Raw genomic sequence first — 16,070 nt, forward strand, 5'->3', positions numbered from 1 at the left:
GCAAGGTATCTTCTTGAAAATATGAGTGCAAAGTATATTCTGCTTCTTGAAATGGTCAAAAAACTATCAACCCAACTATTTCCCATATATAACTACAAACTCAGGACAAAAACAAACAACAAGCTGCTGGTCGCCATTGGCTCACACCTGTAATCCCAGCTACTCAAGAGGCTGAGATCTGAGGACTGTGGTTCAATGTCAGCCTGCGCAGGAAAGTCTGTTAACTCTTATCTCCAATTAAATCATAGAAAAAGCTGCAAGTGGCACTGTGTCTCAAGTGGTAGCATACTAGCCTTGAGCAAAAGAAGCTCAGGAACAAAAATGCCCAGGCCAAGTTCAAGCCTCAGGACCAGCCAAAAAAAAGGCAAGGCAATATATATAGACCAAAAACAGGCAAAAAGTAGAGGAACCAGGCATATTGTATTTGGAAGAAGGAGGAAAACATTACTTAAGTTTCTACTTTTGTTTTGGTTTTTTGTTAGGATTTTAACTAGAGGGAGAGCTCCAGCTGGTGCCCAAAAGGTAACAAAAATACTGACAAGCTACCCATCCTTCTAGCTTGAAGAACCAAGAGAGAGAGGATTGAAAACAGCAGCTAGAAAGCACACACATGAAATAAGGACTTTTAACACTGGCAGAATGTCTAAATGATTCTCAATTACACATGTAATATGTTAATGGTGCCCAAACAACAATTACATTGTTCACTGAAACAGAGACAGATGAACAGATTTTGGAGTTTGAAATCAGGCCTGGAGTTAAAATCAGGCTTGATTTTAATGAAACAAAACTCAGAGAGAAAGCTTCCTTAGAGGAATAACAGAATCAAGTATCACAACAGCCAAGATACTCCAAAATAACAAGGCATGAACAATGTGTGATCCATAATCAAAGAGAAGGGGCAATTAATGACTGACTCAAAGATAACTCAAGATAAAAGTAGCACAGAATGATTTTAAATTAGCTATATTAATTATAACGGAAAAAAAATGTTGCCCCCGCCCCACTGAGTAACAATAGTCTCAATAGAAAAACAAAAATTAGCAGGGCACCGGTAGCTCATGCCTGTAATCCTAGCTACTCAGGAGGCTGAGATCTGAGGATCGCGGTTCAAAGCCAGCCCAGGCAGGAAAGTCCATGAGACTCTTATCTCCAATAAACCACTGGAAAACCGGAAGTGGCACTATGGCTCAAGTAGTAGAGCGCTTGTCTTGAGCTGAAGAGTGCAGGGACAGCGCCCAAGCCCAGAGTTCAAGCCCCCCGACCAACCAAAAAAAAAGAAAGAAAAACAAAAATTATTAAATTTCATTAATTACCGTGTGACTGAGCCTCTTGTCCACTTAGTTTTGCTGTTTTGTTGCCAGCTCAAGTTTGTGAAACATGTTTCTATTGAGATTTTTTTTGGTTTGTTTGTGTTGCCAGTCCTGGGGCTTGAACTCTGGGCCTGGGCACTATCCTTTGTTGTAAGGTAAATCATCCCAGAAGCCACATTTTAAAATACAGAATATTGGAGTCTTTATTATATACTAACAGGCTGCAGGCCACCAGTGGTTACAAAAGCCTGCAATGTGCAAATACACATAACCCAGCTAGGGAACACGCTAAAGAGGAAAGAAATAACAATACCAACAAGCCAATTCAGCTCCAATGGAGAGCTGAACTGGGACTCCTTGATGACTGGAAACAAGCCAGGAGACAGGACACAGGATAGGATCACGGAGACAACACATAGCATGGAGTCCAGCGGCTAGGCTGGTCCCGGCCTAAATAGGTCAGCAGGGGACAGATCCTCAGAAAATTCCCAGTCCCAGGCACTAGGCTGACAGATTCAGTAACCTATCTGCCAAGTGCCTGCCCCTGCCTCTAGGGGTGCCCATTATCTGGGAGGCAGGGGATGGGGGAGCGGGGAGGGTTCCTTCTCCCAGCATGAAGAAAAGATGTCAGACTCTACAATATGGCCAATATGGCGCCAGCCAGACCTGGCCTCCTTACTTCACCCTGACCTTCTTTTGCTCAAGGCTAGCACTACACACACACAGTGAGAATTCTGGCTTTTTTGAGTAGCTTATTGGAGATAAACTACTCAGAGACTTTCCTGCCTGGTTTGGCTTCTAATTGCAATTCTCAGATCTCTGCCTCCTGAGTAGCTAGGATTATATGTGTGAGCCACTAGCATCTGGTTCTACTGAGTTACTATAGAGCTGATATTAAACAATCTCTTTGTGATTTATGTTTTTCATTCTCATGTTTTTTGATAAAAATAAATTTTATATTTTAATTTTGCTTTTTTTTGGTGGCATGGGGGCTTGAACTCAGGGACTTGTTTTTACTAGACAGATAAGATACTCTACCACTTGAGCAATACCTCCAGCTAGTTAATAATTCTCCAAGTGAATTATAAAACTGATTTCTTTGGCAGTATTAGGGTTTGAACTCAGGGACTTAAAACTTCCTGGGTGTGCCTTTTAACACGCTATTCAACCCTTCCTGCTTTATTTTTCAGATAAGGTCTTGTGTAAGCCTCAGACCATGACACTCTTACTTTACCTTTGTTCTCTCAGAGCTAGGATTCCAGGCATAAACCACAACACCTAGTTTATTATTTAGGGTGTGTGTGTGGAGGGGGAGGGAGGGCCAGCAGACATGGTGGTCCTGAGGCTTCAACTCTGAGCTCACACCAATTGCTCACACCAATGCTTCACTTCATTTTTTTGGTGGTTAATTGATAAGTCTTTGTAGACTTTCCTTTCCAGGCTGGCTTTACATTGAGATAGTCAGAACTCAGCCTCTTGAACAGTTAGTATTACAGGCATGAGCACATCAGCACCTGACTCCCAGTTTATTTTTTGAAATAGGGTCTAAATAACTTTTTGCCCTAGAATACTTCAAATAGCAATCCACCACTCCCATAATCCAAATAGCTGGGATTGCAGGTATGTACCACCTATGTAATCTCAGCCTCTTCCATTTTCATATATTGACGTGTGCCTTTAATCTTAGCATATTAATGCCTTATATATATATATATATCATATATATATCAAATCAAAGTGAATACTAGAATAAATTCACAATATTATCAAATCCAAATTTTTCCTCAGTCTGAATTTTGAATTAATTTTTTAGAGCCAGAGTTCAAATATTGCCTATTGGTACTCATTCTTTTTTCAAAGTTCTATTAAAATTCAATAAACAAAAACTAAGATATCCCTTCACAATTCTGTCCAGAAAACAAACATTCTTCAAATTCTTTAAGTTTTCACAGTTCTATTGAGACATGAATAGCCTTTATAATTCTTATCAACACATTAACAAAACCATCTCAGAAATGTAAAAGCTATCATACAAATGACTGATCTCTTCTATGTTTTTCCAATTATACCTCAGAAGCTAATTTTTTTAATTCTGTTTATATTCACACAGACCTAAAATTGTAGTCCTCTATTATTTCCCATACTTCAATGTAAATTACCAATTCTATATATCAAATTACTTTCGATAAATCAATGCCATGAAGACTGGGTGTCAGGGTGACTGTAGATTCTGAAAGATTACTTTCATCAAAATCCATAACTCAATTCAAACAAGTTGCTTATTAAAGACAACTGTGAGATAACTGGGCAATATGGATTAAATATGGTCTCAAATAATCAGATATTATAAAAATGTTTGTTATTGTGGAATTATGTTAACAGTCAAACATAACCAATATTCAGGAGGCCTTGACTAGCAAGACCCCATTTGAGTTCCTGTGTGCCGTGAGGGTGCATGCTGGCATGCATTCCTCTGGAGGATAAGAGGGACGTCCCTTCCTCCAAGCTGGCAAAGATCCTGCACCTGGTGCCAGGCTCCAGTGGTGTTTTTCAGGATATACCATTTGTGCTCCTCCTAGTTAATTGTGTATCAAGATTCCTTTTGTGTTCTTCTAAATAGATCCTCACATGCACCTTACTTCATCTTTTGTTGCCCTGAATGACTCTTTTCAGTCACAGATTAAAAATTGCTAATCCAGCCGGGCACTGGTGGCTCACGCCTGTAATCCTAGCTACTCAGGAGGCTGAGATCTGAGGATCACGGTTCAAAGCCAGCCCGGGCAGGAGAGACCGGGAGACTCCTATCTCCAATAAACCACCAGAAAACTGGAAGTGGCGCTGTAGCTCAGGTGGTAGAGCGCTCGCCTTGAGCTGAAGAGCTGAGGGACAGAGCCCAGGCCCAGAGTTCAAGCCCCACGACCGACAAAAAAAAAAAAAAAGTTGCTAATCCTCCATATCCCCCAAGAGTTGTTTACCTTCAAGATGTTTACTTCCAAGTTGTTTTCCTTCAAGCTGTTTACCTTCCTGTCCTGGGATTGGCCTGACTATAGCCTTGCCTTCTATGCCCCTATGCCCTGTATAAGTACATGATGTTTCAATAAGCTTTGTCTATACATGCATGGTATGGTCTCTTTCTGCCTACCAGATACCGAGTTCCCATAAGTACATGATGTTTCAATAAGCTTTGTCTATACATGCATGGTATGGTCTCTTTCTGCCTACCAGATACCGAGTTCCCGGGTCTCACTGTGTGAACAGCAACAAGGAGGTATATATTTATTTAGAAGGGTCATGACAATTTCAGAATTAAAAATAATATAAAAAAATGGGTGGGAAAGGCAGGAAGTGACAGAGGGGGTAAGATTAACTGGAATATATTGTAAATACACAATATATGTAATAATTAAAATTATCCCCTCCCCCCCTTAGCTAAGCTAAGTTAGGAAAATAAAAAACCTACAGAAGGGTCTGGGAAGGTGGTTGCCTTGAATGCATGAGGCCCTGGGTTCAATTCCTCAGTACCACATAAGCAGAAAAAGCTGGAAGTGGTGCTGTGACTCAAGTGGTAGGGCTCTAGTCTTGAGCTGAAGAGCTGAGGGACAGCGCCCAGGCTCCACGACCATCAAAAAAAAAACCTACAGAAAAAGAAAGGGAATTGCTACGTGCTGATGTCTCATGCCTATAATCCTACTCACTCAGGAGGCTGAGATAAGAGGATGTTGATTCTAAACCAGCCCAAGCAGGAATAATTATAAGACTCTTTTCTCCAAATAACCACCAAAAAGCCAGAAGTGCTAGCTTTGAGCAAAAAAAGCAAGAGACAGCCCCAGAACCTGAGTCCAAGACTGGCACACACACAAAAAAAATAGCAATTATGACAAAATGTTAATAATTTTTAAATTGGAGGAAAAATTATTACATTATCCTTTCTATTTTTATGTATGTTTAAAATATTCCTGTAGAACAAGGGGAAAGAACCAAAAAAAATGTGTTACCTTTTCCCAGCTAATTCAACCTGGCCCTTCTTATTGAGGAAGAACTTAGAATCATTATATCCCCATCCATTCCATTTCATAACTTCTTGCCTAAAAAGAAAGGAAAAAAATACATAAGATCTATGCTAAACATTTCAAAACTGAACAGTATGAATAAACTTCCAAACTCATTTAAAAGACCTTATGCCTGATAATACAGTATCACTTTAAATGAATACAAATTAAAACATGGGAACATTACTATTTTTAAATACAGAATCACTGTGATGAATTAGCATGTAGCATCATACATGCTACATAGAGAACTACACCAATAAATATGCCTTTAAAAAAAAGACTCGAATGAGAATGGAAGAAGTGCTTAAGAGTATGAATATAGTTCATCTTGTACACTACTGAGTTTAAATTGTAGAATGTACCCTAGCATGTGCAAGTTCTTGGGTTCAGTCTCCTAAATTTCAAATATATAAACTGTAAGGTATCTTGAGAAGCTCTCGATTAAAACTAATAATTCAGGTGAACTAGGCACAAGTTGCTCAAACTTGTAATCCTAGCTACACAGGAGGCTGAAATCTGAGGATCACAGTTCGAAGTCAGCCTGGGCATAAAATCTGTGAGACTCTTATCTCCAATTAACCATCAAAAAGCCTGAAACATGGAGATATGGAGTAAGTGGTAAAGTGATAGCCTTGTGCAAAAAAGCTAAGAAGCAGTATCCAGGCCTTGAGTTCAATCCCTAGGACCAGCAAAAAGAGAGAGAAAGAGAGGTCAAAGCTACTTAGTGAGATCCTAAATCGAAATATTATTTTTATAGGTTCTTTTTTAAATTTTATTTTATTGTAAAGATGCTGTACAGAGGGTTTCAGGTACATGAATAAGGTAATGAGTACATTGTCGAGCATTGTAAACATCCCCCTTGTTTTTCTCCTACAATCCCTTCACTCCCCTGGCTCCCCCACCCAAGTTGTAAAGTTCATTTCCAACAGTGTCTTGTGAGTCTTATTGTTGCAAACGGTCATACTGTGTGCTTGTTTCAGCATTTTGTTATTCCCCTTCCCCTCCCCAAATTAGGTAAATATATATACAAGATGCAGGGTACCAAAATCAAATACAGTGACAAAATATTACTTTTTAAAAATAAAAATATTAATGTTGGGTTCTTAAACTTCTACTTCCGTTAAACTATCAATCTCTACCTTCACCTGTACATCCTAATAGTTAATAACTAAGCAACTTTTCAATATTCCAAACAAGGTTCTATTTTTAATTTCTAAAATGTTAACATTTCATAGTTTTAAAGATTACTTCAATCAAACTCCATAATAACTCAATCATTCAATTTTGCACATTACACAAGAAATATGTAAGCCTGTGCCTGGCAACCACACTCAAATGGAGTGTTAGTATTTATCATGTTTCACCACAGTATCCTACTGTGATCTTTGGCTCAGCACTAAATCCATAATAAATCTTCCTACTGCTCATTTAGTCATGTGGTTTATGATGAAAATAACTTGATCAAAACTGTTCTTTAGCCAGAAGATTATTTAATTCATTAAAATTTCAACACAAATTTGTTGGCACACGCCACTACTCAGCTAAAGAACTCATCTCCTGGGGCTGGGAAGGTGGCTCGGTGGTAGAGCACTTGCCTTGCATGCCTGAGGCTGTGGGTTTGATTCCTCGGTACCACATAAGCAAAAAGAAAAAAGCTGGAAGTGGCACTGTAGCTCAAGTGGTAGAGTGCTAGCCTTGAGCTGAAGAGCTGATGGAAAGCGCCCAGGCCCAGAGTTCAAGCCCCACAACTGGACCCAAAAAAAAAAAAAAAAAAAAAAGCCAGAAGTGGAGCTAAGGCTCAAGTGGAAGAGTGCTCAAAGTTCAAGTCCCTGGCCCACACAAAACAAGGGGCCCCCATACCTTGCATATCAATCCAGACACTAGATTTGTAGATGAATCAGACTACAACTCAATACTCTTCCATTGTTGTTTTTCTTGTTTTTTGTTTTGTTTTGTTTTCCAACGCTGGAACTCAAGAGCCTCAAATATGGTCTACTGGTGCTCTATCACTTGAGTCACCTGTCCAGCCTACAGCTGGTTATTTTAGAAATGGAGTCTCACAGACTGTCTGCCTGGGTTAGCTTCAAACTGCCTAAGTTAACTTCAAACTGTAATTGGGCGAGGCACCAGTGCCTGGCTCCAATATTTTCTTCTATCTCTACCACATTCCCACTGCACTTTATACTCCACTACATGCTCTGAAACATTAGGTGCTGCCTCATTACAGGCCCCAAGCAACAGAGCAACCAGTCAGGAAAACCTTCAAGACTGTGAGCCAACAATAAGTTCATAATTCTATGCTCGTGAACAATAGGCATTTGGAATGCATTTGTGCATAATCCATTGTCATATTGCTTAAGCAGTATATAATTAAAATATAGAGTATCCAAAATTAAATCATTTGAGATCTTCAAAAATTAAATAAAAGCAGGTAAATTTCCTAGGCTTGAACTCAGGGGCCACAAGCTGCTCCATGACTTTTTCACTCACCACTGGCACTACACTTGAGCCATATGTCTACTTCTAGCTTTTTATTTGTAAACTGGAATTAAGTCTCTCAGATCTGTCTACCTGACCTGATTCTGAACTGTGACTGTCTGATCTCAGCCTCCTGAGTAGCAAGGATTATCAGCATAAGCCACTGGGGACTGAGCTATTGTAAACTTTTATTCACATTTAATCCATCAAATTACTAATATTGCTAGAAGCATAATTCTGCACACCTACAATCCCAGCTATGTGTGAGGAAGAAGGATCAGAGTCCAATGCTAGCTGTCAAAAATGTAAGAACTTGTCTGCAAAACTAAAACAATGTGTAATAGTACTTACCTGGCAAGGCTGTGGCCCTAACTTTAGAAGCCCAGTACCAATAAAACAAAGAAAAAGAAGGAAGAAACACAACCACCTAGTTTGACTGTTCCTTACTCAAATAAAGTAACTACCCAGGATAATGCCCATAGTCACTAGCTGTGAGCATCCAAGCACTTACTTGCAGTCCCATGAGGGGTAAGATCTGAACACTGTCAAGACACACCCTCAAGAAAATAAAATAATTTTCAAGCCTGTGTTCACTATTTGTTTCTTCAAAGTACTATTATTCTGAGGTTATTCTTCTGCACTTCACCTGAAGTAAAACATTTAAAAATCAGAGAATTGTGCCAATAAGCGAGATACCCAATAACTCCAGTAAATTCTGTCATCTACAACAGAAATTCCAAAGCACTGCAAGCACTAAATAAAAGAATGACAGAAGAATCTCCATCGTCCCATGAGTAACCACATCAATTAACCAGTATGACCTCTTAGGCATTTCAATTCCTGCAGATAACTACACTAAATTTGATGTCTTCAAAATTCAAGACTCACATCAAGATGAGAAGTGGGGCCAGCATGGAGAACAAACTGAAAAAGTCCTTGTGTCCTCTGATTTAACTGGTGGTTACAGCCTCTGACTTGAGAATTTACTAAAGGGATTTCTTTTTTTTTTTTTTTTTTTTTTGGTCCGGTTGTGGGGCCTGAACTCTGGGCCTGGGCGCTGTCCCCCAGCTCTTCAGCTCAAGGCTAGCGCTCTACCACTTGAGCCACAGCGCCACTTCCGGCTTTTTTCTTATGTGGTGCTAAGGAATCGAACCCAGGGGCTCAGGCATGCAAGGCAAGCACTCTACCACTACCACTGAGCTACCTTCCCAGTCCACTAAAGGGATTTCATGTCTTAAAAAAAAAAAAAAAAAAGCCCTTATCAGCAATTCTCCATAAATAAGCTATACTTGAGAATCTGAATCCCATCTCCTGAAGCCAAACTCTACCTCTTGTGCTTTTTGCTTGGGATAAAGGAGTTTCTCGTTAAAAACAGTGCCAAAAATGACAAGAATGTTAAAAATATGTATTTTAAAAGAAAATGCCTAACGGTTTTTTAATACAGATATCTGTAATTTCCACTTCCTTTTCTAGTTCTTGGTTTTTCAACTGAGACTTCGTTCTCTTAATTCATACTGTGAAAAAAGGTGATTTAATTATATCTATCTAGTATTAATTTTTTAAATAAAATTCTTTCATCTTAAAAAAATTCAAGACTCCTCCAACTGCCAAAAAAATGTAGGCTTGGTTTTATACCATCAAAGAAAAAAAGTCTTACACATTTATGCATCTGACTACAGTAACAAATAGTGCAAAAACATTGTATTTACTGATATCATAAAATAAAGTGGAGACATAAAATAACATCACATATACACAAGGTGGCAGTATTTGCCCATGATATATATATTCAGGTTTCTGCATTTCCAAGCTCATTTGTAAATCACTAAATATTTAGATTTATTTTGTTACTAAGACCATAGAGTTCCTTTCTTCAATCTTAAATAGAGTTTTCATTTTTAAGTCTGTTTACATAAAGGTTAATCATTAGTTATCATTCCTCTCCTAGTAAGAAGTTGCAAATACAAAGTATAAATGCATATATTCCACTATTTGATAGCTAATCATGATATGCTTTGACTTTCAAGGAAGAAAAAGGCTGGTCCTCATTGGCACACAACTGTAATTGCAGCACTAGGAAGACTGAGGCAAGAAAAGGGCAAGTTCAAGTCTAGACTAAGCCACACATAGAGACTCTGAGGTCCCAAAAGATTTTGGTCTACCTTCTGGTTTATCAATTAGCTAGTAACTTTTATAAAAGAGATTTTCTGATAAATTTCCAACAAACATTTAATCAAAATTACTTCAAAAATTATTTTAGATAAAACTAGAAAAAAATCAGGTGGTGTATTTTTGAAATGTAAAAACAAAAATGTACTGGATTTCTATCTATCGAATGTCAATACTGCTTCAATTTAAATCGATTCCATATAGTAAAATATGCATACTTTTTTAAAATTCTTAAATGACTTTTATTCTGATTAAAATCTTTATCTTGTATGAATACTTATTTTAAAACCAAGATAACAAGTCTGGAGGAAGATGGGCGGAGGAGAAGCTGGAGGCTAAACAAGCTCTTGCAAAGAAAGGAGTTTTAGTGTTCCAGGCTACAGAATCACACCAAGTGTGCCATCACAGTACAGAGAGTGTGGCCAGAGAGGAAAAATGCAAGAACTTTGATCAAGGAAACAGATCTGAGCACTTGCCAGTGTCTGAGGAGGGGGTGGCTGCTGCCGCTGCCATGGCCACTATATAAACAGAGAAAGCCTGGAGCAAAAGCGCCAGACGTGATCTGCGAGCGGGTTCTATTCACCACCAGTAAGAATAGACAAGGAGCAGAAATCTTCATCCTGCTGATCACTAACCAGGGACGCCCAGAAACCAAGAAGCTTGCATGAGCATCCTCACCCCTTCTCATGGAGCAGTGGTGGGAAGATAGACCCTCCCCTACAACTGGAGAACTCCATCTTTGATACTGACAAAGGCCCAGCCAAGCAGCTAGCTCCAACTCAGGCCTAGGAAGAAAACAATAGGAGCCATTCACCAGGTCACAGGATTCTGACCTGACAGGTTCAGCTCCACCCAGGGGAAAGTCACTAGGCCCAAGCAGAGATAGTTCTACCCCCAGAGGAGTGACTTTCTTCACTGGGTAAACAGAGCCAGAGGCTGCCCCTCCCACTACAGCCTAGACAGCAACAAGAGAGGTAAAAGACAAAAAATTGAAACTCAGTAAACGTAAACCCTGAGAATGGCTCCAGGCTGGGCACTGTGAGTGTGGGGGGCACTGTGAGTGTCTCAGGAGCTAGCCCCTCAGGGAAAAGCTACTGATTGCTGAAAGGCCTCAACCCTACCCAGAACCTAGCCTCATCACAACTACTCCAAATTAGAGGAAACAGCCCTCTCCCTCTTTTGTGATACTCAAGGCAGATCCCTCCCACTGAACTAGCCTAGGAGGAGAATCACAAAGTCCTGGGTAAGGCAGAGCATTTTTTATGCCTGCTCAAACAAACTGACTGAAGAAACCAATGAAGCCACAGGAAAACCAAACAGCACAAGCAGACCAGAGACTCCACCAAGAGACGGGTTACAGACACAGGGAAGATACAAGACCCCCCCCCCCCCAAAAAAAAATCAACTTGTTTCTATAATTTTTTATATTTTAAAACATTGTTTTCTATTTTTTTGCTTTCATAATTTTCAGTTTAGGTGTGTGTGTGTGTAACACATTGAATCACCAGTGGGTCATGGAAGAGATTAGAAAGAAAATGCAAATGTTCATGATATTCAACAAAAATGAACACATAAATTACCAGCACCTCTGGAACACAGCAAAGGCAGTACTCAGAGGCAAGTTTATAGCTCTGGAAAGATCTGAAACCAACAACTTAATGAAACAGCTGAACTTCCTTGGAAAAGAACAGCAAGAAAAACCCCAATCTAGTAGACGGAAAGAAATTATTTAACAAATTAGAATCCAAGAAAAACCACAGAAAGAATCAACAAAAGAGTTGGTTCTTCGAAAACGGAAAAATTAACAAAATTGACAGACCCTTAGCAAATCTTATCAGAAAAAGAAGAGAACACAACCCAAATAAATAAACTCAGGGATGAGAATGGAAACATCACCACAGAAACAACCAAGATTCAGAACATTATAAGACAACACTTCTCAAACCTTTATGCTAGTAAGTTTGAGAACTTGGCAGAAATGCCCCTTTTCCTAGCAAATTTCAACATGCTGAAACTAAACCAAGATGAATTAAAACATCTTAACAGGCCCATATTAAGCATTGAAATAGAAACAGTAATAAGAGACCTCCCATCTAAGAAAAGCCCAGGACTATATGGATTTACAGCGGAATTCTACAAGGCTTTCAAAGCAGAGCTCACACCAATACTCCTCCAACTCTTCAATGAAATGGAAAGAGAAAGTTCACTACCGAACTCATTCTATGAAGGTATCATGACCCTCATCTCAAAACCAGGCAGGGACTCATCAAAGAAAGAGAACTATAGACCCATTTCTTTGATGAACATTGATGCAAAACTTCTCAACAAAGTTTTGGCCAATCGACTTCAACAATTCACTCAAAAAAATCATACACTACAATCAAACAAGATTCATTTCAGGGATGCAAAGCTAGTTCAATATACGAAATCAATTAATATAATTCATCACATCAACAAGACCAAGGATAAGGACCACATGGTTATCTCAATAGATGCAGAAAAAGCATCTGACAAGATCCAACACCCCTTTATGATGAAGGTTCTGGAAAAATTAAGAATACAGAGAACATTCCTCAATACAATAAAGGCTGTATATGACAAACTTACAGCGAGCATTATACTTAATGGTGAAAAACTAAAGCCATTCCTCTTAACTCAGGAACGAGACAAGGATGTCCATCTCTCCATTTCTCTTCAATCTAGTATTAGAATGCCTAGCTACAACAATAAGACAAGATGCAAACTTAAAAGGGATCCAAATAGGCAAAGGTGAAGTAAAACTCTCCCTCCTTGCAGATGACATGATTTTGTATTTAAAGAATCCCACAGACTCCACTCCCAAATTACTCAAGCTGATTTGAAACTTTGGCAAAGTAGCAGGGAATAAAATTAACCCTCAAAAATCAATGGCTTTTTTGAATGCCAACAATGAGAAAAGCTTGGCTGAAATCAGGAAAGCAACTCCATTCATAATAGCCCCACAAAAAATAAAATACCTAGGAATTAACTTAACCAAAGAAGTGAAGGACCTCTATGATGAAAACTTTAAAAACCTGAAAGAGGAAATCAAAACAGAACTTAGAAAGTGTCAAAACCTCTCATGCTCCTGGATTGGAAGGATCTACATCGTGAAAATGGCAATACTTCCCAAGGATATCTACACATTCAATGCAATACCTATCAATATTCCAACCTCATTCTTCAAGGAAATAGAAGAAGCAATCCAAAAATTCATATGGAAAAATAAAAGACTCCAAACAGAAAAAACGATCCTTAACAAAAAGAACAGTGCTGGAGGAATATCAATACCAAATTTCAAACTCTACTACAAAGCCATAGTAATCAAAACAGCTTGGTACTGGCACAAGAACAGACCAGACCTGAGGACTAATGGAATAGAACTGAAAACCCAGAAATGAACCCACAGACCCATAGCCACCTAATCTTTGATAAAGGAACCAAAAGAAGACAGTAAATGGTGCTGGCAAAATTGGTTAAAAACCTGTACAAAACTAAAGCTAGATCCTTATATATCACCCTGTACCAGAATCAACTCCAAATGGAGCAAAAACCTCAAAAGTCAAAGCAGACACCCTGACAACATTACAGGATAGAATAGGAGAAACCTTAGGTCTCCTTAGGACAGCCCAAAATTTTCTCAATAGAGACCCACAAACAGAACAAATCAAACAAAGGTTGGACAAATGAGATTGCATGAAATTGCAGAGCTTCTACATGACAAAGGACATAGCTAGATCAATAGAAAGCCCACAGATTGGGAGATCTTCACTAGCCATACAACGGACAAGGGTCTCATATCTAAAATATATTCATGAAACTCAAAAAATTAAATCCCCAGGGCTGGGAAGTTGGCTCAGTGGTAGAGTGCTTGACTTGCATGCATGAGGCCCTGGGTTCAATTCCTTAGTACTACATAAGCAGAAAAAGCCAGAAGTGGCGCCGTGGCTCAGGTGGTAGAGCACTAGCCTTCAGCTGAAGAGCTGAGGGACAGCACCCAGGCCCAGAGTTCAGGCCCCACAAATGGAAAAAAAAAAAAACTTAAATCCCCCAACAACAAATCCTAAAAGAAACAACTGCTCCATTAATAAGTGGGCTAAAGACCTGAAGAGGAAATAAGAATGGCCAATAGACACATGAAGAAATGCTCAACATCTCTGGCCATAAAAGAAATGCAAATCAAAACAACAATGAGATTCCAACTCACCCCAGTTAGAATGGCTATACTCAAGAAATCTAATAACAGATGCTGGAGGAGATGTGGACAGAAGGAAATCCTACTGCGTGTTGGTGAGAGTGTACACTTGTTCAACCACTTTGGAAAGTAGTATGGAAGTTCCTCAAAAGACTCCACATAGAGCTCCCCTATGACCCAGCAATCCCACTTTTGGGCATTTACCCAAATGATCACAAACAAGACCATACTAAAGCTACCAGCACAATTATGTTTATTGCAGCATTATTTACCATAGCTAAGGTATGGAAGCAACCCAGATGCCCCTTAGTAGATGAATGGATCAAGAAAATGTGTGTGTGTGTGTGTGTGTGTGTGTGTGTGTGTGTGTGTGTGTGTGTGTGTGTGTGTGTGTGTGTGTGTGTGTGTGTGTGTGTGTGTATGCAATGGGATTCTATGCCTCCATCAGAAAGAATGACATCGCTCCATTTGTTAGGAAATGGAAAGACTTGGAAAAAAATATATTAAGGGAAGTAAGCCAGGAAGCCAGGTCCAAGGAAAGATAGGTCCTATGATTTCCTTTATTTGCAATAACTAGTATATGTCTGGGACAAGCAGAAAAGGTCAAAAATCTATGTACATATGACCAGATAAGATGATGTTAAGCAAAATGAACCGTAAAATAGAGACACAAGTGGTTTTTTCTTGCTTGCTATTGCTACTGTTCCTAACATATTTATAATGCGCCATGTGATTTTTATTTCTTTGTATGATCCTCCCCAATGATCTAACCATTGTATTTGATGTCAGTGCCCTGCATCTTGTACATACACTTCTCTAGCTTGGGGAGGGGAAGGGAAAAAACAAAATGCTTAAATAGGGATACAGGTTGACCCATTGTAACAATGAGATGTACAAGACACTATGTTGAAAAATGAATTTTACAATTCAGGCGAGGTGGGGGGGGCAGTGTAGTAAATGTGTGAGGGAAGGGAGGGTATGGACAAAACAAAGGAGGAGGTAACAATGCTTGATTGGAAATGTACTCATGACCTTGCTTATGTAACTGTAACCCCTCTGTACAGTATTTTTACAATAAGAATGTATTTTTTTTAAATAAAGACAAAAATTTTGAAAAAAAAAACAAAAATCCAAGATATCTTTAAATCATAAAAGTGAAGAAACAAAATTGATAAGCTATGTATCTGATCAGTAAACAGATATATTCTATTAAAGACATACTAAAAAATTCCTACAGTCAGGCATGATGGTGAATGTCTATAATACCAACAGTAGGAAATAAAAGACAGGAAGACTTTGAGTTCAACGGCAGCCTAGGCTATATAGCAAGATGTTGCCTTTAAAAAACAAAACAAACAAAAAATAGCCAAGTACTACTGGCTCACACTTGTGGTACCAGCTCCTTTATTGAGATCTGAAGATTACCATTCAAAAAGCCAATCCAGGAAGAAAATTAGCCACCAAAGAGCTGGAGGTGGACTTACGAATATAGCTTAACTGGCAGAGCACCCACTTGGAGTAAAAAAGCTAAGGGACTCAGACCCTGAGTTCAAATCCCAGTACTAAAGCACGCGAACACACACACACACACACACACACACACACACACATTCCTTTTCAAATAAAGTAAATAATATACTATAAATGTAATAATTTCTGAGTTCTTTTAGGGAAAACAATTTAATGCTATTATATATCTCATGTTTCAAAACTGCTACATTTGACTTAGAAAATAATGCTACCAGGCTCTAATTGCATCAAACATCTGAATCATAATTTTTCCTCTTGTCTAAGATAAAACTCATCAAGATATCCTCATCTGATTATAGTTTTATTTCCTAAAGA

The 16,070-nt window shown here is 38.9% G+C and overlaps 1 protein-coding gene across 2 annotated transcripts in view; it reads right to left on the reverse strand.

Moving 5' to 3' along the window:
* The window catches only part of Agps (alkylglycerone phosphate synthase), a 107,383-nt gene that overhangs the window by 75,007 nt on the left and 16,306 nt on the right, over positions 1 to 16,070 (reverse strand). For both annotated transcript variants that reach the window (XM_042688231.1, XM_042688232.1), the window contains exon 2: positions 5,309 to 5,398. In XM_042688231.1, coding sequence (XP_042544165.1) covers positions 5,309 to 5,398 — 90 coding nt within the window. The remainder of the gene's footprint in view (positions 1 to 5,308; positions 5,399 to 16,070) is intronic.

Source organism: Dipodomys spectabilis, unplaced genomic scaffold, assembly GCF_019054845.1.
Source record: "Dipodomys spectabilis isolate Male_0828 unplaced genomic scaffold, ASM1905484v1 ptg000115l, whole genome shotgun sequence".
In the NCBI taxonomy this organism is placed as follows: Eukaryota; Metazoa; Chordata; class Mammalia; order Rodentia; family Heteromyidae; genus Dipodomys; species Dipodomys spectabilis.